The sequence below is a fragment of the Erinaceus europaeus genome, chromosome 16 (genome assembly GCF_950295315.1).
Source record: "Erinaceus europaeus chromosome 16, mEriEur2.1, whole genome shotgun sequence".
Lineage (NCBI taxonomy): Eukaryota > Metazoa > Chordata > Mammalia > Eulipotyphla > Erinaceidae > Erinaceus > Erinaceus europaeus.
In genome coordinates, this window is record NC_080177.1 from 10,351,775 (window position 1) to 10,375,843 (window position 24,069).

General features: G+C 45.6%; 1 protein-coding gene across 1 annotated transcript in view; it reads right to left on the minus strand.

Annotated features, from left to right (window-relative positions):
• The window catches only part of AQP9 (aquaporin 9), a 48,574-nt gene that overhangs the window by 13,254 nt on the left and 11,251 nt on the right, over positions 1 to 24,069 (minus strand). Inside the window, exons 2-4 of the mRNA XM_007533724.3 lie at positions 8,705 to 8,831; positions 1,291 to 1,428; positions 734 to 852 (exon numbers count right to left, since the gene is read on the minus strand). Coding sequence (XP_007533786.2) covers positions 734 to 852; positions 1,291 to 1,428; positions 8,705 to 8,831 — 384 coding nt within the window. The remainder of the gene's footprint in view (positions 1 to 733; positions 853 to 1,290; positions 1,429 to 8,704; positions 8,832 to 24,069) is intronic.

Genomic DNA, 24,069 nt, shown 5'->3' on the forward strand with positions numbered 1-24,069 from the left:
AAATAAATAAAGATAATGAAGAAAGAAAAAAAGAAAAGGCTTGATAGCACATAGAACTCTAAACACCCTTCAGCAGGTAACTCCAATCCCATCTTTTCTAGGATGTGACATATTGGTCCTGAACTGAATGGTAAATAGGACCTTTTAGAAATCCTGTAACGTTCATAAGCCCCCCACCTATCCCGCTGAAAGCACCATCCTGAGGCACCCTCAGGGCCATCAGTGACTCAGAAAATGCACAGCCAATTGCTCTGGTCAGTGGGTGCCTTTAAGGTTCACCAGCCCTCTCCTTCCCTGTCCTTCCTGACCTGTCCAGGAGACCAAACTCCTAGTCCTAAGCAAGCAGAATCACCAGGAAGTTTCTCTTCACAGAGACAGAGGCCCACCAAGGCCACTTTGCCTTCCTCCATCCATCCCTGCTCTCTTCCTTTTTCTGTATTGTAATGAAATACCTGTCCTCTCAGCCTCTTCATTCAGAGGATTTGAGTTTTTCCCAGTTCCCTACCACCTGGCCTAATCTTAGAGATGAAATGTGTCTTAAGGTGATGTATCCCAGACTGCCACCCAACCCCACAGGGTGCTGGCATTTTCTTGACAATCCCCATCTTCCTTCTCCACCCTAGAGACTTGGAAGACACAACCTCTTCTTTCGGACAGGCCTGAGCTGCTCCAGTGCACTTCCCCTTGTGAGGTCATGGTACCCACATGGAGTCTCTGTTCAGCGGACTCTTACCTGGTCTGCAAATGCATTTGGCAGAGACAGATAGGGAGCTGGGTATGTCGCAAAGATGTGTGCTGTTGCGTTTTCTCCCTCTATGAGCAACTTTCCACCAGCAAAGGACATAAACCCATCTGTGGAAGACAAAGCTCTGGCACGTTAGAGTCCCTTGGGCAGATGTGAGGCAGGCCCATACCAAGTCTCGTCAATAACTGCAGCCAACCCTCCCCCCCCCCCACAAGCCCCCGCTCAGCTTGGCAGACCCATGCTGTTTGCCTCTCTGCTCTTCCTAGTTTGGTGAGCTGAAAGCTGTCCCATGAGGCCAGAATGGCACCAGAGATAGAAATTCCTGGAGCACTGGCTGGACCTAAAGCCAGTCTTCCTTTAAATTCTGTCCCACATTTTAGCTGTGGCTGTTTTCATCAAAGACTTAGAAACTCTGCTTGCGCTGAGGACAGTGATGGCCACTATCTAGAACCTAGAATGCTCAGAGCTTCTTGGTGATTGGAACGAGCTCCTTGCCCACCCTTCCCTCACCTCTTCCAAGAAATTGTGGCTGGGGTCCCACTCACCATAGTAGATGCCAAAGACGGCTGCAGCCCCTGCGAAGGCACCCAGGAACTGGGCTCCCACATAAAAAGGCAGCTTGAACCATTTCATCCGCCCAAAGAGGCACATGGCCAAAGACACAGCTGGGTTGATGTGGCCACCTGTGTGGAAGAGGAGGCAGGGCTGTCAGAGGGCAGGCTGGGGGTTGGGGGTGGGGTGGCATTGTCCAGTAGCTTCCAGCAGTCCTGCAGGTAGAAGGCTGCATGGGAAGAGAGGGGTGGTTACCCTCATGGCACCAGTAGGAAGGTGGGCTTTCTGGAGGAGCCTCCGATCTGGAAAGAAGCTGTGCTTAAGTCTATCATCCATCCATCTGTCCGTCCATCTGTCCATCCATTCAACTATCCATCATCCCTCATTCATCAGTCTATCTGTCTGTCTGTCTATCTATCTATCATCTATCTGTCTTCTATCTTCCTCTCTATCATCTATTGTCTATGTGTTTATCAATTAAGGCTTAGCTATCTATAAAATAATACCCCCCACAAAAGAAATGGTCATAAACGGTTAGCTTCAATATCTACCTATCTATCCATATTTATTTATTTGCTTTTTAAATTCCCACCAGGGTTATCATTGGGCCTTGGTGTCTGCACAATGAATTCACCACTCTTGGCGGCCATATTTTTCTTCTTTTCTTCTCTCTCTTTTTTTCTATTTTGGACAGAAACAGAGAAAAATTGAGAGAGGAGGGGGAGATAGAAAGGGAGACAAGGAGAGAGAAACATACAGTACTGTTGCACTGCTTCACCACTCATGAACTTTCTCCCACCTTACCTACCCTGCAGGTGGGGACTATGGGTTTGAACCTAGGTCCTTGTAAATGGTAATATGCGTGTTCTACTGGGCAAACTACTGTATAACACTTTTTATCCCCCCTCCTTTTTTTTATCAGACCAGTGTACAGTGCTTATACTGGTGAAGGAAATCAAACCTAGGACTTTGGAGCCTCAGACATGAGAATTTCTCTAGGATTATTACTGGGGCTCGGTGCCTGAACTATGATTCCAATGCTCCTAGGGGCCATTCTCCCCATTTTGTGCCCTTGTTATTCTTATTGTTGTTGGACAGGACAGAGAAATGGAGAGAGGAGGGGAAGACAGAGAGGGGGAGAGAAAAGACAGACACCTGCAGACCTGCTTCACTGCCTGTGAAGTGACTCCCCTGCAGGTGGGGAGCCGGGGGCTCGAACCAGGATCCTTACACCGGTCCTTGCACTTCGCTTAAACCAGCCCCTGAGATGAGAATTTCTTTGCATAACTGGTATGATATCTCCCCCACTCCCTTAAATACCTAGTCAACGTATTGAAAATTAGGTGACTGCACACATTACCATGTGCAAGGACCTGGGTTCAAATCCCTGCTCCGAACCTACAAGGGAGAAGCTTCACGAGAGGTACAGCTGCCCTACAGGTGTCTCTCTCCCCCCACTCCCGCCCCGGCCAGTTTCTCTCTGTCCTATCTGATAACGACAGAAAAGGGAAAAAAAAGAAAGAAAGAAAGAAAAATGGGAGTGGTGCGTTCATAGCGCTGGCATCAAGCCCGAGCAATAACTTTGATGGCAATAAAAATAACGAAAGTCAATTCATTTCTGCACATCATTTATCAGGATTACATCTATACCTAGCAATTTCCCCACCCATGTCCAGAGGACCTGGGAACAGTCTTAGGCCTGAGAAGTCATGTCTCCTTAAGGGGGAACAGGCCCCCTGTGTGGAGAGTTGTGCTTGTCACGGAAGCTCTGCCCCGGGATCCTGAGGTGGGCTCTGGCTCCACAACGCAGTCAGTGCGCGCCCCCTGCTGGCTTGTCCAACAACAGCACTATCTATTGAGCCATCAGCAGAAGTTGACACAGGAATTTTCACTTGATCCCAGCGACCTGGCTTATGCTCCAGGTAGTAGGTGAGACACAGAGGCGCTGAGAGAGAGTGACTTTCTCTTTCCCTCCTTCCTTTCCTCCCTCCCTCCCTTACTTCCTCTATTTTTTCTTTCTTTTTTAAAAAAATTTTTAACCAGAGCACTGTTCAGCTCTGGCTTATGGTGGTGTGGGGGGGATTGAACCTGGGACTTTGGAGCCTCAGGCATGAGAGTCTGTTTGCATAACCATTATGCTATCTACCCTCTGCTTTTCTTTATCTCTCTCTTTCTTTCTTTCTCTCTTCATCATATATATATATATATATATATATATATATATATATATATATATATCCCTTTACTGGGCGGGGATTAATGGTTTACAGTCAACAGTAACACAGTAGTTGGTACACGTGTAACATTTCTCAGTTTTCCACAGAACACATTAACACCCCTCTCCCCACGTCCTTCTCTGCCATCAGGTTCCAGGACCTGAACACTCCCCCCACCCAAACCCCAGAGTCTTATTTTGGTGCAATACACCAACTCCAGTCTAAGTCCTTCTTTATATTTTCCCTTCTATTTTTTACTTTTCAACTTCTGTCAGTGAATGAGATCATCCCATATTCATCCTTCTCTTTCTGGCTTACCTCACTTAACATGATTCCTTCTCACTCCATCTAAGATGAGATGAAGAAGGTGAATTTACCATTTTAATTTTTTTATCTCTTTTATTTTTATTTTCTTATTTATTTATTGGGGAATCAATGGTTTGTCAACAATAAAGTACAATAGTTTATACATGCATAACATTTCCACATACAATACAACCCCCACTAGGTCCTCCTCTGCCATCACGTTCCAGGACCAGAACCTCCCCCGCCGCCACCACCACCCCAGAGTCTTTTACTTTGGTGCAATACATCAACTCCAGTCCAAGTGCTGTTTAGAGTTTTCCCTTCTGATCTTGTTTATCAACTTCTATGAGTGAGATCCTCCCATATTCATCCTTTTGTTTCTGACTTATCTTATTTAACATGGTATCTTCAAGCTCTATCCAAGATGAGGGAAAGAATGTAGAATTCACCATTTTTAATAGCTGAGTCGTATTCCATTGTGTACATATAGACCACAACTTACTCATCCAAGAAAGTGACTGTCTTAAGACCATATGGTTCCAAATAAACAAGATTGGGATTCAAATTCAGAATTCTGGAAACTCTAAATATTCCACTTCCAGTCCTTCTTTACCATACTGATGGAAGTCTTGTCTGCCTCAGCGGGAAAAAAAAACAACAAAAAAAAAGAAACGCGTTTCAAAACTCATCTTTGAGCATATAAACTCTCTGAAGACTTTTGTGTCCAGCTGCCTCATGTCAAGGGAGGATTAGAGCCATTTCTGCCCCACCTGACTGAAGCATGAACCCCCAGGCTGTGGACAAATCTGCAAGGAAACCAGTGAGGAGGAGGATGTAACTACTTCACCACTAAACCCTCTGCAGGATCCACAGGCGAGTTGGTTTCTGAAGGCCTCTGCCTGTGCAGAAAGTTAAGATGACTGGATTATCTGGGTGTGTGGAGAGATTCCTTGGACACAGTTACGGCTGTTTCTGTACCTGCTTGTGTACCTGCTGGTTGGGAACTCAGGGCGGTTCAGACTTTTATTTTTTATTAAAAATTTTATTTATTATTATTTTTTCTAATATTTATTTATTTATTCCTTTTTGTTGCCCTTGTTGTTTTATTGTTGTAGTTACTATTGTTGTTGTTATTGATGTCATCGTTGTTGGATAGGACAAAGAGAAATGGAGAGAGGAGGGGAAGACAGAGCAGGGGAGAGAAAGACACCTGCAGACCTGCTTCACCGCCTGTGAAGCGACTCCCCTGCAGGTGGGGAGCCGGGGGCTTGAACCAGGATCCTTATGCAGGTCCTTGCGCTTTGCCGCCATGTGCACTTAATCTGCTGCGCTACCTCCTGACTTTCAGACTTTTTTTTGGAGGCTCTGGGAAGTTGCACAGACTGTGTATGTCTGCCTGCCAACACTACCCATGCCAGCCAACAATACCCATGCCCACCCAGAGAACCCACGGCAAACAACATAGCAGAGTGTGGATGATGTCCCAAATCCGGACAAAACTGGGAACTGCTTTTATATCCCAGAGAGACATAATTCCAGAGAACAGCAGATGAACAGCTTACAGGAAAGCTGACAACGGTTAGGCACAATGGCAATAGAACATTCCAGAAGTCAGCCCTGTTCCTCTTCTGGAAGAGAGGCTGGTTGGACAGTGGTCTTCACCCAGTCACCACCCCTGTCAGCAGGCGGGACCCCTCATGGAAGGGCAAGGGGCTATAAGAAAGCGCCCCTAACCAAAAAGTAAGCTCTCTCCTGTAATCCTACATAAAGGACTTATTTTTTTCTTTAGGATTTGCCCACCTCTATATGAGAGATAAAGAGAGAGAGAGAATAATTAGCTCTGGCACATCTGTGCAGGGGGTTGAACCAGGGAACTCTAGACTTCAGACCTGTAAGTCCTATGCTCTTCTGCTGAGCTCCTTCAGCACCTGGGCTCTCCTGGGATGGCTGTTTATCAAACTCGTCTTCCAAAATAAAACTTCTTGTAGATGAGTTTATTTTTATTTTTAGCAGATCATTCAAAGTGGGATTCACACTTGACAAACCCCCCAGTTTTAGCTGCAGCCAGCATAGAAGTCACCTCCCATCTGCTTTCCCTTTGATTCCTCAGTGGCGATGATGGGAGTGGGAGCTGCTGGTGGGAGTGGGAGCTGCTGGTGGGAGTGGGAGCTGCTGGTGGGAGTGGGAGCTGTTGGTGGGAGTGGGAGATGCTGGTGGGAGTGGGAGATGCTGGTGGGAGTGGGTGCAGCTGGTGGGAGTGGGAGCTGCTGCTGGGAGTGGGAGCTGCTGCTGGGAGTGGGATCTGCTGGTGGGAGTGGGTGCAGCTGGTGGGAGTGGGTTCAGCTGGTGGGAGTGGGAGCTGCTGGTGGGAGTGGGAGCTGCTGGTGGGAGTGGGAGCTGCTGGTGGGAGATGCTGGTGGGAGTGGGAGCTGCTGGTGGGAGTGGGAGCTGCTGGTGGGAGTGGGAGCTGCTGGTGGGAGTGGGAGTTGCTGGTGGGAGTGGGAGCTGCTGGTGGGAGTGGGAGCTGCTGGTGGGAGTGGGTGCAGTTGGTGGGAGTGGGTGCAGCTGGTGGGAGTGGGAGCTGCTGGTGGGAGTGGGAGCTGCTGGTGGGAGTGGGAGCTGCTGGTGGGAGTGGGAGATGCTGGTGGGAGTGGGAGATGCTGGTGGGAGTGGGAGATGCTGGTGGGAGTGGGAGCCGCTGGTGGGAGTGGGAGCTGCTGCTAGGAGTGGGAGATGCTGGTGGGAGTGGGAGCTGCTGGTGGGAGTGGGAGATGCTGGTGGGAGTGGAAGATGCTGGTGGGAGTGGGAGATGCTGGTGGGAGTGGGAGATGCTGGTGGGAGTGGGAGATGCTGGTGGGAGTAGGAGATGCTGGTGGGTGTGGGAGATGCTGGTGGGAGTGGGAGCTGCTGGTGGGAGTGGGTGCAGCTGGTGGGAGTGGGAGCTGCTGGTCGGCATGCACTTTTTCTCTGAAGTCTCCCAGAGTCACCAGCACTGTCTGAGTCGCCCTGAGCTCCCAGCCAGCCAGCCGGTGCTCAACCAGGTGCAGAGGCAGGCGACGTCAGCTGTGTCCAGCGAATCTTCCCACACGTCATAGAAAAGTCAGGCAGCTCATTCAGAAATGGCCTCTAGTGATGACAGAACCCTCATGCCAGTCCTCACCCCAGCCTTTCATAACCATTGTACCTTCTCCCAGTCAGGGGAGCCACAGGGGCTTCCAGGTCCAGCATGGAGGTTGGATGGGAAGACCCCCACCACCACCACTGTCTCTGACACCCTCTCTACCTGCCTGCTGGTCCCTGACCTTCCTCCATGCATGGTGACAGTCACACTGGGCATGTGCTTCAATGGCCACATAGAGAGATGGGCGGAGGTGGCAGCGCTGCCATGGCCTAACAGTTAGAATCTGGGACTGGCTGAACTGAAGGGAGCACTGGACATCTTGTTTCTGGGTGGCACCAAGGGAAATGACTTTACAAACCACGTCTCTGTCTGGACAGCCACACAGCCCGCACCCACAGCCTCTCTCCTGGCTGGCAGGAGTCGCACTGACTGTCGGGAGTCACCGGCCCGCTCAGCTCACACCGAGAGTGTGTTCCATGTCTGGAGTCCGGGTCTGCGTGCCTTCAGGTCTCAGACACCGAGCAGGGGCCCCTGGGGTGCCTCTGTGCTCTGGGTGGGCAGCACAGCTGAACAGGAACACGCTCTGTAGTAAGAGAAACAGCTCCTCTGGGGGAGTGGAGGACTTGCATGGCCGAGGCTTCTGGTTCTATTCCCTGCACTGCACGGAGCAGTGTGGTGCTCTGGCATCTCTCTCTCTCCCTCTCTCTGCATATCATATGAAGTAAATAAAATACAAATGAGACACTGCTCATGCAGAAAAAAAAAGAAAAAAGAACAAATGAAACATTCTGTAGACAAGATCTGTAGTCTGGGCTGGCCCAGGATCTGGGCCCTGCTGTGACAGGGAAGGATGCCTGTCCCAAGTGGCCCCTGGAAGTCCAGTGCCAGCGACTGTCCCCAGGCCAACAGGCTGACGACAGTCCTGATCCCCTGAGAACAACTTTCTGCTCCAAGGCCCCGCCTGCCAGGCCCCTCTCATCACACTGTTGAGAAGGCCTTGTGGCAGTGAGGACGTGAGCCCCGCTGACATGTGACCTGGGCCAAGCCCTCGCCTTTCTCCCAGCAGTGTGACTTTGGCTGTTAACTCAGTTTCCCGAGAACTCTGGGCTCCCCTGCAGAATGCAGACAGCAATCTCAGCCTCCAAGGAGAAAGGACTATAACACATGGACAGCACCCAGCACTGGGCCCAGCACCCACAGCTAACTCAGTTCCCTCCCACTCTCAGTCCAGAGGGCCCAGGCCAGATGCTAAATGCTCCTGAGTGCCTGAGAACTGGATGGTTCCCATGGTGCCAGCACGCCCCCCACCCCCGCCTGTGTTCAAGACCATCACTCGTTTCATCTCAGAAACTTGAGAACAGCTTCTAATCAGCTCAGTTCTCTGGGTAGGATGAGAACACAGCCTTCTAGATCAGAACTGCTCTTGCATGAAACACCACACCATTCTGTCTGTGGACTCTAATTGCTGAGTAAGTCCTGGGAGCTGCCTCTGTGTTGGCGTTCACCGGGCGTCCTCCACGGAGTGCCTAGGAGGTGAGGAAGAGCTGACAAAAGATGGCAAAGACAGAACCAGCAGAGGGAGGCTGTGAGGAGAGTCAGATGCAGGGACAAGCTGTTATCACTCTCACTTGTTGAGCGCACAAAGTGCACAAAAAAGAACTTAGATTTGCCCACTACAAGGGCGGAATCTGACACAAGTTCTTTCAGCGACCAGCACCGCACCAGCACACCACGACACCTGAGATATGTGATTCCACTACTTACCTGACACCCCTCCTGTCACATAAATGGCCATCACGACCGCCATGGCAAATCCGACATTGATAGTGAGAATCCCTCCAAAAGTTCCTCGACTGAGGGTGGCCTGGGCGATAGAACCACAGCCAAGGACCTGGAATGAGATGGGATTCAAAAGTAAGCAGAGGTGGTCACAGACACAGGTGCATGATGGTGGTGGTGGGAGGGGACCTAGGCTGGGAGATGGAGCGCCTTGTAGACACCTGTCATGGGAGGATGAGGGGTTGGACCTGTGTGTCAACAACTGCACTATAAACCATTGTGCCCCTACCCCCAATAAAGTGTGTGTGGGGGGAATCAGAGTGACAGAAAGTTTATTATTATTATTATTATTATTATTATTATTATTATTAGAGAGCTAATGTTGATATACAAAATTACAAGATAACAGGAGTACAACTCCATATTGTTCCCACCACCAGAGTCCTGGATCCCCAGTCCCTCCATTGGAAGCTACAGCAGTTCTCCTAAGGTTGTAGATATGGGTTAACTATTATTTCTACAACTGTCTATATTTGTATATATTTTCCCATTTCTTCCTATGGTCCCATCTTCTCTTCCTTTCCAAGTCACACATACACCTATCACTACATCCAAATGTCCCTCCCTTTTCCTCTTCTCTCTCCAGGTCCTGATGGAGTTGGAGTTCAGAGCCCTCTGGTCATCTTTCCCTAATATTTCTCCCCCCACAATGGAAGTACAGATAAAACTTATTTTGGTGGTACAGAAGGTGGAAGTTATGTCTTCTATAATTTCTTCTGTACTGGACACAGGCACTGGCAGGTCAATCCATACCCCTAGACTGCTTCTATCTTTCCCTAGTAGGGTAGGGCTCTGGAGACAGGACATATTAAGGAAAATCCCTAGGCTTCATATAAATCAAGTTGCCTTGATCTGGCTATGCACGGATAATCAGTGACTGCCTGAGGCTGCGTTGGCTTACTGATGAGCTTTGTAAGGTTAAAATGTTGCCTACATGTACAAGTAAATGATCCAGGTTTCACTATATTTATATCCTTCTATGTCTTTTTAAAGGTTTATTTATTTTATTTGCTAGGACAGAGAGAAATTGAGAGAAGGGGAGATAGAGAAGAAAAGAGAATGAGAGACACTGCAGCCCTGCTTCACCACTGAATCTTCCTGCAGATGGGGACCGGGGGCTTGAACCCAGATCGTTGTGCGTGATAATATGTGTGCTCAACCAGTTGCACCAGTGCCAGACCCCTCACTTTTTGTTTTTAAATCTTCATGGTTGAAGACTCTTCCATTTCTCTCTCTTCTTCTTCATAGGAAGATTCAATCTAGCCCTCTGAGACACCTTTTATAAAGACACTGATATTATGACATCAACCCTTCATGACTCAACCCCTTCCCCAAAAGCTCCACCTAGTCCCAACACCTCAGACACTAGGCTTTTCAGAAACAAGTTCTGAGAGGACACAATGAGGCCACAGCACTGCCTAGTCCCTAGCTTTAAAAACTGGGTCTTATATTGTCATTGTAAAACCAATTAAAACCATTCAATCAGGGGCTGGGTGGGGGCACACCTGGTAGAGTACACGTATTATAATGTTCAAGGGCCCAGGTTCAAGTCCTTGGTCCCCTCATGCAGGTGGTAAGGCTTCACAAGCCTTGAAGCAACACTGCAGGTGTCTCTCTTTCTCTCTCCCTCTCTATCCTCCCCTTCCTTATCAATTTCAGTCTGTATCCAGTAAATTAAAAAAATACTTATTAAAATATTCCCTCCTTCCTGAGGGAAGGCCATTGAGGAAGATGGAAGAGGGGGCTAGGTGGTGGCCAGGAGGTGGTCAGGTGGCTACAGTGTGCAAGGACTCAGGTTCAAACTTCGAGTCCCCACTTGCAGGGGGAAACATTTGTGAGTGGTGAAGCAAGGCTGCAAGTATCTTTGTCTCAATTCCTCTCTATCTCCCCCTTCTTTCTCAGCTTCTCACTGTTTCTAACCAATAAATAAAGATAAAAATAAAAATAATAAAAGAGAAATAAGAATCACACACATTTGGTAGGAAACGTGAAGACCTCGGATAATGAGTTTTTTGTAGTTTTAAAAGCTGGTATGGTGCAGGGGGTGTAGCTCTATAAAATTATCAGGCCATTTTTCTGTAGATATCCTGTTAGCCAACATTTTTCTATAAGAGAGTCCAGCTGGGATTTCATGACTAAAGAAGAGCAACAGATCGGGTGGGGGTGGGGGGCTGATTATGAAGGGATATGATTTAAAGGTCTAAAAGGGAAGGTTTCTGAAATGGATCTAACCAGGGAAAGGGGATTAAGACTATGAAGGCTTTGCAGCAGGAAGATGATAGCTGGCCTGTTGTGTCTCCTCACAGAGGAGAAGGGAAGCCAGGATGTGAAATATGAGGGGCTGAACACAAATGTTATCCTTTTAGGGATGGATTCATTCCAAATAGCTCCCTGTGGGTGAATATGTGAAGTCCTTCCAAGAAGCATCACTTTCAAACAGGGAGTCCTGAGTGGCTTGAGAACAATTTGGGTTAATTCCTCCCTGAAGACAGAGAAATTATCCAGAAGATCTTTTTAACATCCTCTTGGCTCTGAATTCTAAGATATACTGACTTACATAGCTCTTACTTCTAGGCAGTAGGGAGAGATAGGAGGGTCCGATATCTCTAGATGGTGGGAATGTTTGGTCTACACACACACACACACACACACACACACACACACACACACACACACACAAACACACACACATACACACACACAGCAAGTCTTGGATTTTTATCAAGGATCTGGCCTCAGATATCACGATGAATGCTAAATAAAGTTGTAACAAGAACATGTCTGATTTCTGCTCTTCAAATAAGGCATAAACCCAGTCCACTAGATACATTTCACAGTCTAACAATTTCACCTTGACTTGACATTATCTTCCTAGAATCTCTATCATCATAACTACTGGTGTCTTTTTTTATGTGAATTTAAAGGCAGCTATATGGCCTGGGCACAGCTTTCAGGTTAACTGGCCTCTTGGTAGCATCGCAGGAAAAGAAAGGAACTTCCTGAAGGGTGACTGCTTTGCAAGGAAGTGACTCTCTCTGTTCTGGGTTGGTGCACACACACTCGTGCTAATCTGAAGAGGACTTAGGTGGACCCTGGACCCTGTCAGAGTTCACTGTGATGAAAACCTCCTCCTCCTCTTCCTCTAGATGCTGAAAATTCTGCTTTGTTCTCCTCCAGGAAGGATAATTGATGCTGTGTATGTGAGCTGCAAAAAAGGGACAGGAGGGACTATGAACCACGTGAGGAAATCACGTGAGCCTTGTCTGAATGGAGACTTGAGTCCAGATGTCCATCCCTCTTTACTGACAATTTTCAGGGGATTTATGACAGTCTGGGGAGGCACACATAAGGCAGGTGACTGTCGCCAGCACTTGGGACATGGTTGTTGGATGTTCTGCATATCATGGCCTGATTGTGGTGGTGTGGCAGGGGGAGCTGGTCACTCACTCTGGTTTCCTTCTCCTAGGTGATCAGTATGATTTGTATTTGTCATGGCTGGGGGGGTTTTCAAGGCCATGGAGAGAGACAGAGATGATAGAGATAGAAAAAGAGGCAGAGAAAGAGAAAGAGAGAGAGAGAGGCCACAGCACTAAAGTTTCCTTGCCACCAATGTGGCAAGGGTTGATATTGAACCTGGGCCACACACATGGCAAAGCAGTCTTTGATATATATTTTTTCCCTCCTTCAATAATAAGAGCATTGTCTTTGGTGGTGGCACAAATGAAAGTCCTGACAGGATTCCCTGCTCTACTCTTTAAGAACTGACACACAGATTCCCTGCTTCAGGACAGACAGTTGTCTGGTCTCCTGATTTGGAAAGAGATTTGGGGGCCCATGCATATTCATGTCAAAACTAACCTTTCTTTTATTTTGTCAGAATCTGGGTCTTGCACAAGTGTGAGTTCACAACTCTGGGCTGCATTTTCATTCACATGAAGAACCATGGAAAGACCCACAGAGAGGAAGAGATAGCATCATAGAGGATCTTCTTCCATGAACATAGCAACTCCTATGTGGTGCCAGAGCTTAAACCTGGCAAGGCAGGGGCCCTACCCAGTCCGCTAGCCTGCCTGCTCCGAAATCTAACCTTTCTTCTCTGAAACTCAGTTGTACTGTCTGCATGTATGATTAGTACTTGGGAATGTTCTATGTACCTGCTTCAGGCTTTCTTATCTAGGAGGAAATAGCCAAGAGTCCTTTTCTTGCCAACATCCAATGATATGCAGACCTCTGCTTCCGTTTACTTTCTTTCTTTCTTTCTTGTTTCTCTTCTTTCTTTCTTTCTTTCTTTCTCTCTTTCTTCCTATCTTTCTTTCTTTTTTCTTTTTTTCTTTGCCTCCAGGGTTATCACTAGAGCTCAATACCTGCATTATAAATCCACTCCTCCCAGAGGCCCTTTTCCCCCCATTTTTTAAAATAGGATAGAATAGGACATAGTGAAATTGAGTGAAGAGGAGAAGATAGAGAGGTGGAAAGAAAAAGATAGAAACTCGCAGACCCCAGTGATAACCCTGAAAGCAAAAAAAAAAAAAAAAAAAAAAGGAAGAAAAAGCTCCCTGCAGCACTGCTTCATCACTTGCAAAGTTTGCCTCCCCCCATAGTTGTTGGGGACTAGAGGTTTGAACTTAGGTCCTTGTGCATGGTAATGTATGTGCTCAAATAGGTGTGCCACCACCCAGATCCCTACAGGCTTTTTCTATTCTATTCTATTCTATTCTATTCCATTCTATTCTATTCTATTCTATTCTATTCTATTCTATTCTATTCTATTCTATTCTATTCTACTGTACTCTATTATTTTCTGTTCTATTCTATTCTATTATGTTCTGTTCTAGTCTATTCTATTTTATTCTATTCTATTATTTTCTGTTCTATTCTATTCTATCCCTTTGGGTGTTGTTTACTAAGTCCATCTCTTATTCATGAGAACCCATGTATGACCTCCAAAATATCCTTCCTTGCATAGTCCAGCTAGATTCTCCAGAAAACTTAGAGAAATCACAGGACAATATAATGGAGTGAGAGTACTACAAAGCCATTCATCCAGTCATCATGCTGCCTTTACCAGGCTCTACATTTATCTCTCTCACACACACACATTCACCAAGCTTTCTCTCATCAGCCCAACTCACACAGTCCCCTTTCTGCAGACAGTAGGACCTTCTACTTGACTTAGCTGCAGTGCCCTTGAAGATCTGTGATGATTCAGAAATGCACATAAACATGGCGCTTCAGCTACCTGTGCTGTATAACTACCCACTCAAACTTAGAATGAAGATGTTTCTGTTCTTGTGAATTTATGTCCAGGGTTGGAAGGGCTTCTCATCTCTGCTCCACTTGATGTCAAGTGTAATGGTTGGTTCAGCAGTGGAACTGGAAGTTTCAGAAGGCCAGCACATTGGTATGCTGGTGAACAGCTGACGCTTTAGCTTGGTATCATAGGCCAACAAATTTGCAAATGGCCTCTCTGTGTGGCCTGACTTATTCATAATATGGAATCTGGATCCTCTGGCTCCAGAGCCTGCTCTTAAATCCTGCACCATGCTACCTTCTCAATCATAGCCTTGTGCTGGTTCCAAGCACAATAGCATACAAACCAATTCAGTAAAAGTGTCCTTCCTATATCCTGTTAAATGGATGTTCACCTGTGTATGTTGAGATAGGGAAACCATGATGTCCAGGCAGCTTCACTCATGATGTTATGTTATGCTATGCTATGCTATGCTATGCTGTTATGCTTTGCTATGCTATATGTTATTCCAGTGGTTTGGCAATCTCTCCTTATGTGAAACTGGAGTTTTCTTTCCAACTTCTTTCCATTATCTTCAGACCTATTCTTGGGAACATAGGAAAGTATTCCAGTAAGTAAAGAGAGCACCAGGGTATTCTCTCTGGGTATCTGCTCCTCTTGTTTGGATACATGATGTTTCTCAGATTCCCAGGGGTTCACTTGTTGGGCAGTACGCCAGCTTCCCCCTGCTTATCCCTGCAGTATATTTACATAACCAGTTACCTAGGAACCGCCCTGCCTGCAGGGCATAGGTTTAATTCCCACTGGTTCATGATGTCTTTTTGCTCCGCCCCCTCTCGTAGTCACCCTGATTTCCACCAGTCTCTTTTCGCTCCACCCTCTCTACATCACATCCTGTTTCCACCCTACTTGGCGAGTATATATACAGCTGCTCTTCTGTTCTAACACACTTGGGATTGCCTTCCTGCTCTGAGAGTTCCACAGTCTATCTCCTGTGACGTTAGCTCGGCACGAGTTCCTGATCCCTCTCCTACGCAGCAGCCTAGGTTGGCTCCAGTTGAGTTCTCTCCAACCCAGAGAGCACTTGCTCAGGAAGAAGCACCCTCAGGCTATCCCGGCATTCACTCACACCTGGATAACCTTCAGGCTTCAAGCATCCATTTGAGGTGTCCCAGAGGATAGAGAGCCTGGCTTGCAAGTGTGAAGCCCTGAGTTCTGTCCTTGGCATCTTGTATGCCAGATTGATGTTCTGGTCCACCACCATACATGCACACATACGTGCACACACACACACACACACAAACACACCTTTCTTCCTCTCTCAATTCTTCATAAGTGATTAATAAATCTTAAATGAATCACAGCCCAAAAAGAGACATGGTCCTTCCAAATTTGTGCATCACCTTACGATGTGGTAACTAATACATCAGGTACCTTCTGCTAGTTATTTCATTGCCATCCAGAGGGACATGTAGCCACTGGATGCAACTTACCTGATCACAGATCTGTGCCTGTCTCTCCAATTTTTTAAGAAGATACTCATGGGAACTGAGAAGTGGCACAGTGTATAAAGCCTTAGACTCTCAAACAGGAGGTCCTAAGTTTGAGCCCTGGCATGTCATGTACCATACACATGCTCTGGTCCTCTTTCTCTCTCCCATAGATAATTTTTTTTTAATAAGGAAGATAATCATGATCATGTGTCACACCGCTTTGTCCTTGCAATAGCATCTAATATATTGCAGGCAATTGACTAAAAAGATCCTAGTTGTTATTTCTAGGTAAAAAGCTAGGTGGCTGGGTTACTGGCATGCTGCTTCTCAGCCTTAGTTTACACATGTGTAGGGGAATAATGATACTTGCCAGGCTTGTTTCTTGAAATTGTTCAGTACAGACCCAAGTGGAATAACATAAGTGAAGGCATGATTTTAAAAAGAAGAGGACTAAAAGTTGAAAAATAGTATTTGCTTTCAGTATAATCTCAGAAAGAAAACCCCCAGTTTAGGATGGATAAATTAAGACAACAAGACTCATGAACTTAGTCTGACATTAAAAGCAGGGGAAGAAACACACACATCTATGACAGTTTAGTGGCTGTTTCATTCCTAGTCATGGGGTTAAAAGTCATGAAGAGAGAGAGAAAGAGGAAGTGGGAAAATGACATGATCTTCAAGTTGTCTTGCCTGTTTGTGATAATTCTCTAAACATGGGTCATTTTATAGATGGCAAGATGTAGAAGCTTTGGGGAAGAAATTAGCATTAGAAAAAAAAGTAAAGTATATATACATATATATAATTGTTTACTTGTTTTTGCATCAAGGTTATCTATGGAGCACTATGCCTGCACAATTCTGCCACTCCTGGTGACCTTTAATTTCTTTCTTTTTGACAGAGGGTAAAAGAAATAGAGAGAAAGAGGCAGATAAGGAAGAGGAGAAGAGGAAGAAGAAGAAGGAGTAGGAGAAAGAGAAGAAGAGACACCATAGCACTGTTGCACTATTCATAGTTTCTCTGGTGTCATGTATGTTGCTTCCATGTGGTGCCAGGGCCTTCAACCCAGGTTCTGCCACGAGGCAAAAATGTGTGAGCTCTATCGGGTAAGCTCTTTCTAGGTCGGTGTTCCTAATTGTAAGCTCCCATTTGTCTACATAATTGCTTTCCAACTTTCTACTCTGAGCCAATGTTTCTCTTTTATGTGCAACAGAATATTGGGTTTTATTTCCTGATGCACAAGTCTAAAAAGATACATGTACACCTTTGCACAGTGCAGTGTGATTTGTAATAACCAAGATGTTTAAACAACCAGAGCCTAGGGACAGGTGAGTGGAAAAAGAATCACAGCTTACATGCACAATGGGATGTTGCTCAGCATTAAGAAATGACCAGCTCTTCCTTTCTGAAACTGGGGGGTGGGGGGGAGCGGGGAGCAGGCTAAGTGAAATAAGTCAGGAAGAGAAGGACAAGGACTTGATGGATGATCTCACTCACATGTGCACTTTAGGAGACGTGATAGAATGGAACGTGAATGACCCCTTGACCTACATTTGCAGATCTGAGATTACTAAGGGTGTGGAGGGAGGGCCAAGAGAGGAGAGGGAATCCAATGCCCTTTGGTGGAGCGACAGTGATTTGGTTGGTGGGCAAGGCTTGGCATTCCAAGACAACAGACTTATAGACTTTCCCAATTATTTTTTAAATTATAAATAGATGTATGTATTAATTGCACCTAAACACATCTCAGAAAAAGAACAACAACAATAACAAAATACTGTGCCAATAAGTTCCTTTTCAAGAGAAGTCAGTCTGAGGGTAGGTAGGGTCTGAAGAGTGGGAGATGTAATTTCTTTCTTTTTTTGAATATTTATTTTATTTATTTATTCCTTTTTGTTGCCCTTGTTGTTTTATTGCTGTAGTTATTATTGTTGTCATCATTGTTGAATAGGACAGAGAGAAATGGAGAGAGGAAGGGGAAGACAGAGAGGGGGAGAGAAATATAGACACCTGCAGACCTGCTTCACCGCTTGTAAAGTGACTCCCCTGCAGGTGGGGAGCCAGGGGCTCGTACCGGGATCCTTATGCTGGTCCTTGTGCTTAGCGCCACCTGCGCTTAACCCACTGTACTACAGCCCGACTCCCAAGGAGATGTAATTTCTAAGAAGTACTAAGGAGGGCTAGTGGGAAGTTCCCAGCTGAGCTGTGACCCTTATGGTGATCTGATTACTGTCCACAATGAAAAACACAGTGTGATGAGTGATTTTCATGAAGTGAAACACAGGGGACAGAGGAGAGAGAAGAAGGAAGCCACAGGTTTTATTTCACTTGACCTTTTACAAATCTTTTGGCATTTATTACTTCCTTAGAAGTATAAACTAGGAGGTCCCCAGCACAGTACACAGTACATTATAGACACTCGATAAATATGTATCTGGCAATATGGAAAATCAGAACCATTCCAGAAGAGAGGAAGTGATGAAAGTTAGGAATTTCTTAATAAAGGGGTTTGCAGATGCATGCAGCCTGGGGCCAGGGAGCACTAAGAACACCCTGACATTGTCACCAAGGGTCTGTGATGCCTTATGCCTACCAATTACTGTCAAATGAAGAGGGAAACAGCACGCCTTGTATCTGTCTACCTTAGAATCAGGACAGCTTCTATTCTGCACAGTTCTTGAAAAGGTTTGAAGCCAAAGGCTGTTGGATAGTATGCCAGCTCCCCCTGGCTTCTGCTTAACCATATGCCTATATAGGGATAGATTTAATCCCATTCAAAGCTTTGGTCTATTTACATAAATCACTTTTACATTTACATAAAGCACTCCCTCCAGGGCATTGGTGGTTCAGTGATAGGATTCTCGCCTGCTCCACCCCCTCCTTGTCACACTCTGATTTTCACCAGTCACTTTTCTCTCCACCCTCTCTATGTCACATCCTGTTTCCACCCTACTTGGCAAGTATATATAAAGACAGCATTGTGAGTTTTACCTTACCTTGAGTTTAGCTTAGCTCGTCTGTCTTAGATTGTGCTGCGTCCTGCATGAATAAAGAGATACTGCCTACAGCTCAACCATGAGTCCCTGGTCATCTGTTACCCGCCTGTGAAGCCAGCCCGTCGAAAACAACAAAAGGCTCTCTCCATTTGCTGTGAACTTGGGAACAGAGACTTAAATGTTTATTATCTGTCTTCATCAGTTTAAAGGGTTGAATAAAAGAATGTAAATGAAGACTCCCACCACCTCACCTGAAATGACCTGATTTTAATGGATCTAGGAATATTAATGTCAATGACCATGTGGGTGGACCTGTGCTAAATGTTCTACCTAGAGGACTTCACCAATATCCCTTAACTAACCCACAACTACCCTGGGAGGGAAGGGTTATTGTCTGTATTTGGTGGAGGAAGAAATTGAAGATGACAAGGAGCCAAGAAGTCTGTCCAATGTTGCCCCCAATAAAAATAAATGAGCCAGAACCAGGATTTGTTCCCTGGTTTCTTAGTCAAAGGTATAGGCTTGGCAAACACCCACTGGAGAGAACATGTGGTCCTTGAAGCAATGGCTTCTCCCCTAGAATTCACGGAAATACTCAAGAATGCTTTCCGTTTGCCTACTGAATGAGACCGCTATTCGGGAATAGTGAAAGACCCGGGGACCCCAGAGAGCAGTCATCTATTACTAACCCACCCAGGACAAAAGGCTTCTTTATTGACCAGATGGATGGCAGCCCAAGGATGGCAGCCCAACAGGCTGAAGCTCAATCAGGAACCTCCTCAGACTTGCTGGCATTGGTCCCGGCCCAGTGACTTTTCTGGTGACAATAGATGTGGTCCATCTAGTTTAGAACAAGAAGAAGAAGAAGAGAAAAAAAAAAAAAAAAACCTAGCACGTGTACTTTCAGGCCAAGCTTCCCAAGAATTAGAGGAAAATCCTTTGCAGTCTCACCTCCTGTCCTTTTTCAGAGAGCAAGGAGACTTGCCACTCGTTGGCGATTAAATAGCCCATGTGTCAGTTTATGCAAAGCCCGCTTTATTGGTTCCCATTCATCTGCTTCCCAGCTCCTCTGTGACTGGCCACTTCCACCAAATGACTCAGCAAAATGCTTGGTCTGAAGGAAGAATTAAGCCCTTTCTTCGCTTGCTTCTCTCAGCTAAGCCCACTCTTTCTAACTGAGTCCGCAGAAGGAACAAATCTGCCTCACAATGGGGGTGAGTAGGCCTCAGTTAAGTCAGGAATGGACATTTTCCACATGGAGGGGCCTCACCCAGGACCCACAGAGATTTCTGGTATCTATTGTCTATACCAAGACCTGAGAAGTCAAACAATTTCCCCAGCCTATCTGCCCCTTGAACAATAATCCTTGCCTTCACCGGGGCCATATCGCTATTCCAACATGCCCAAACTTCCAAAACTTGCCCAGATCGTATCTGTTTCTCATTCTGAAAAAAATCTTGTTAAAGGGAGTCGGGCGGTAGCGCAGCAGGTTAAGTGCACGTAGTGCAAAACACAAGGACCTGTGTAAGGATCCCGGTTTGAGCCCCCGGCTCCCCACCTGCAGGGGAGTCACTTCACAAGCAGTGAAGCAGGTCTGCAGGTGTTTATCTTTCTCTCCCTCTCTCTGTCTTCCCTTCCTCTCTCCATTTCTCTCTGCCCTATCCAACAACAATGACATCAATAACAACAACAATAACTATAATGGAAAAAAAAACAAGGGCAACAAAAAGGGAAAATAAATAAATAAATATTAAAAAAATTTAAAAAATCTTGTTAAAGACATTGTAAGAGTGATTTTATAATGGTTCACAAAATTATAAAATTTGAGTGGGTAAAGTTTCACACTGTGCCCACGACCAGAGTTCTGTGTCTTTTCTCATCGTCTCTATGATAGTTCTCACAAACTCTGACAGCTAGCATGGCCACTTTTCTCTTCTTTTCTTTTCTTCTTTTTTGGAAATTTGTATGCATTAATTGCCGATAGTATACATATACATATACATATACATATACATATACATATACATATACATATACATATACATATACATATACATATACATATACATATACATATACATATACATATACATATACATATACATATGAGTGAAAGGACCCAGTCATTATCTTTCACCTCTTATCTCTTTGAGCATAATCACCTCTAGTTCCATCCACTTGTCCAAAATGATGCATCATTTTTTAAATTTTGGAATAGTAGTACTCCATCATTTTTAAATTTTGGAATGAATACGTATGATAGAATTTCTTTATCTAGTTATCGCTTTTTAAATATTTATTTATTTATTTACTTATTTATTCTCTCTCTCTTATTTGCCTCCAGGGTTACTGCTGGGGCTTGGTGCCCACACTATGAATCCACTGCTCCCGGAGGCCATTTTTTCCATTTTGTTGCCCTTGCTGTTATTGTTGCTGTTACTGCTGGTGTTGTTGCCAGATAGTACAGAGAGAAATCAAGAGAGGAGGGAAAGACAGAGAGAGAGAGAGAAAGATAGACACCTGTAGATATGCTTCACCACTTGTGAGGTAACCCCCCTGCCCCTTGCAGGTTGGAAACCGGGGGCTCAAACCGGGATCCTTATGCCAGTCCTTGTGCTTCACGCCACATGTGCTTAACCTGCTGTGCTACAACCAGGCCCCTTAAAATTTTATTTAATGAACAAGATGAGAAAGAGAGGGAGAGAGAACCAATGGGTCAGTACCATTTTCTTTGCAAACACAAGGCTCCCTCAGATTGTGCTGGAGGGGACATGGAACTGGAAGTCACACATCCTCCTTTGTCTGTCTACAGTTGATGAGACTGTACTCACTGTCCACACACATCATCATGTGGTGAGAAGACAAGCAATACTCAGAGACTGTGTGGTGGTGCACCCAGTTGCGTGAACACATCACCATGTGCAAGAACCCCAGTTCGAGAGCCCCAGCTCCCTACCTACCAGGGTGACTCTTCACAAGCAATGAAGTGTGGGTCCACATGTCTTTCTTTCTTATTATATTTAGTTATTGGATAGAGACAGCCAGAAATTGAGAGGGAAGGGGGAGATAGAAAGAGAGACAGAGAGACACCTGCAACCCTGCTTCACCACTTGCAAAGCTTGCCCTCTGCAGGTAGGGGATGGGGCTTGAGCCTGGGTCCCTGTGCACTGTAACATGTGTACTCAAGCAGGTGTGCCACCACTGGGCTCCCAGGTTTCTCTTTTCCTATATCTCCCTCCCCTCTCAATTTCTCTTCATCCAGTCAAACAAAGAAAAAAAAAAAGGTGGAGGGGGTGGCTAACTGGAGGAGTAGTGGACTTGTGTTGGCACTGAGCCCCAGAGATGATTCTGGTGGCAGCAAAATAAAATTAAAGAGTAGTAAGGGTCACTAAGATTTATTGAGTGCTCTTTTAAAAAATGTTTTTATTTGCTTAGCTGTGGCTTTCGGTGACTGAGGGATTGAACCTGGGACCCTGGAGCCTCAGGCATGAAAGTCTTTTGAAGAAACATTATGCTGTCTCCCCAGCTCTAGTGAGTTCTTTGGATAAGCTGAGCATTTCCATCTATTGGCCATTAGTTTCTCACAGTGACCCCAGGAGGCAGGCTCTTTTACTGTTTGCATTTTACAGCCTAGGGGAGGAGCTTAGAGAGGTGCAGAGGTGAAGAGAAGTCTCATACATCAGAAATGACAGCAACAACAAATGCTGGAGAGGTTGTGGGGACAAAGGAACCCTCCTGCACTGCCGGTGGGAATGTCAATTGCTCCAACACCTGTGGAGAGCAGTCTGGAGAACTCTCAGAAGGCTAGAAATGGACCTACCCTATGACCCTGCAATTCCTCTCTTGGGGATATATCCTAAGGAGCCCAACACACCCATCCAAAAAGATTTGTGTACAGCTATGTTTACAGCAGCACAATTTATAATAACTAAAACCTGGAAGCAACCCAGGTGTCCAACAACAGACTGAGTGACTGAGTAAGTTGTGGTGTATATACACAATGGAATACTACTCAGCTATTAAAAATGGTGATATATCCTAAGAACCTGAAGACATGCATCCAAAAAGATCTGTGTATACCTATGTTCATAGCAGCACAATGTGTAATAGCCAAAACCTGGAAGCACACCAGGTGTCCAATAATAGCTGGGTGGCTGAGAAAGTTGTGGTCTCAATACACAATTATTCAGCTATTAAAAATTATTAATTTACCTTCTTCACCAAATCTTGAATGGAGCTTGAAGGAATCATTTGAAGTGAGATAAGCTAGAAAGAGAAGGATGAATATAGGATGATCTTATTCATGGGCGGAAGTTGAGGAATAAGAACAGAATATGGAAACACAAAGCATAGCTTGAACTGGGTTTAGTGTATTACATCAAAGTAAAGGACTCTAGGGGGATGGGGGGGCTTTCAGGTCCTAGTACATGGTGGAGAAGGACTTAGGCTGGGGGTAAGAGTGTTTTACTGAAAAATGAGAAATACAGTTGTACCAACAACTGTATTTACTGTTAATTTTCCCAACTAGAAAAAAAAAAAGAGAAATGAAGAGAACTTTCATTCAATGCTGGCAGTAAGCAGTGGGCCCAGGTGTGAGTGCACGTGACTTTTACAGCTGGTACTGAGCATGTATGCAGAGCTGGGCATTTTCTGAAAGAAAACATGCATCACTTCTCAGAGGGCTCCCAGTATTAATCTCCATTTTAAAGACACAATGACAGTCTGGAGACATTGACAGAATTCACCAAGTCACTAAGCAGTCACCTTGCAATGCAGAGTCTGTCCCTTGTTGAAATAACCCTGTTTCTGCCATGACCACAGCGACTGGGTCTAGCTGTTCCCGTTATGAGGACAGAATGCAGACTGAGACACGACTTTACGGTCAGTTGGTTTTCCAACTGGGAGATAAAACTTTCTCAGTCATAGCAGAAAGAGTCACCAAGAACCAAGACTGAAACCTAAACATTCTGGTTTAAAGAAAGAAAGAATTTCATGAGATATAGCCAGAGAGAATATCAGAATATCAATCACTCCTCAAGAACCCGCTGTACTTGCAAAGAGATGACATTAGGGTAGGGTCATAAAAAGAGTGGAATCTGAGATCTGAGAACCAGGTGATTGGGCAAACAGCCAAGCTCAGTGTCCCAGGGGCTTGGAAACTGCCCCAAGGCCCAATGCAGGTCTCAGAAATGAAAGGTGATCAAATGCCATTATTTCCACCAGGCAGAGAGGAACAATGCTCTCCTTCTCTGACCCACATCAGGCATTCACTGGAATCCCAAATAACTCTAGTATGGACAAGGACTTGGTCATGGTCCCATGAGCCACAAGAAACTCAGTGAACAGTTATTAAGATGTACATGTGTGTCAGGGCTGGGCCAGGCAGTGGTGCACCTGGTTAGGCACACTTATTACAGTGCATGAGGACCTGGGTTCAAACCCCTGGTCCCACCTGCAGGGGGAAAGCTTCATGAGTGGTGAAGCAGGGCTGTAGGTGTCTCTCTGTCTCTTTCCCTCTCTACCTCCCCCTCCTCTCTCAATTTCTCTCTGCC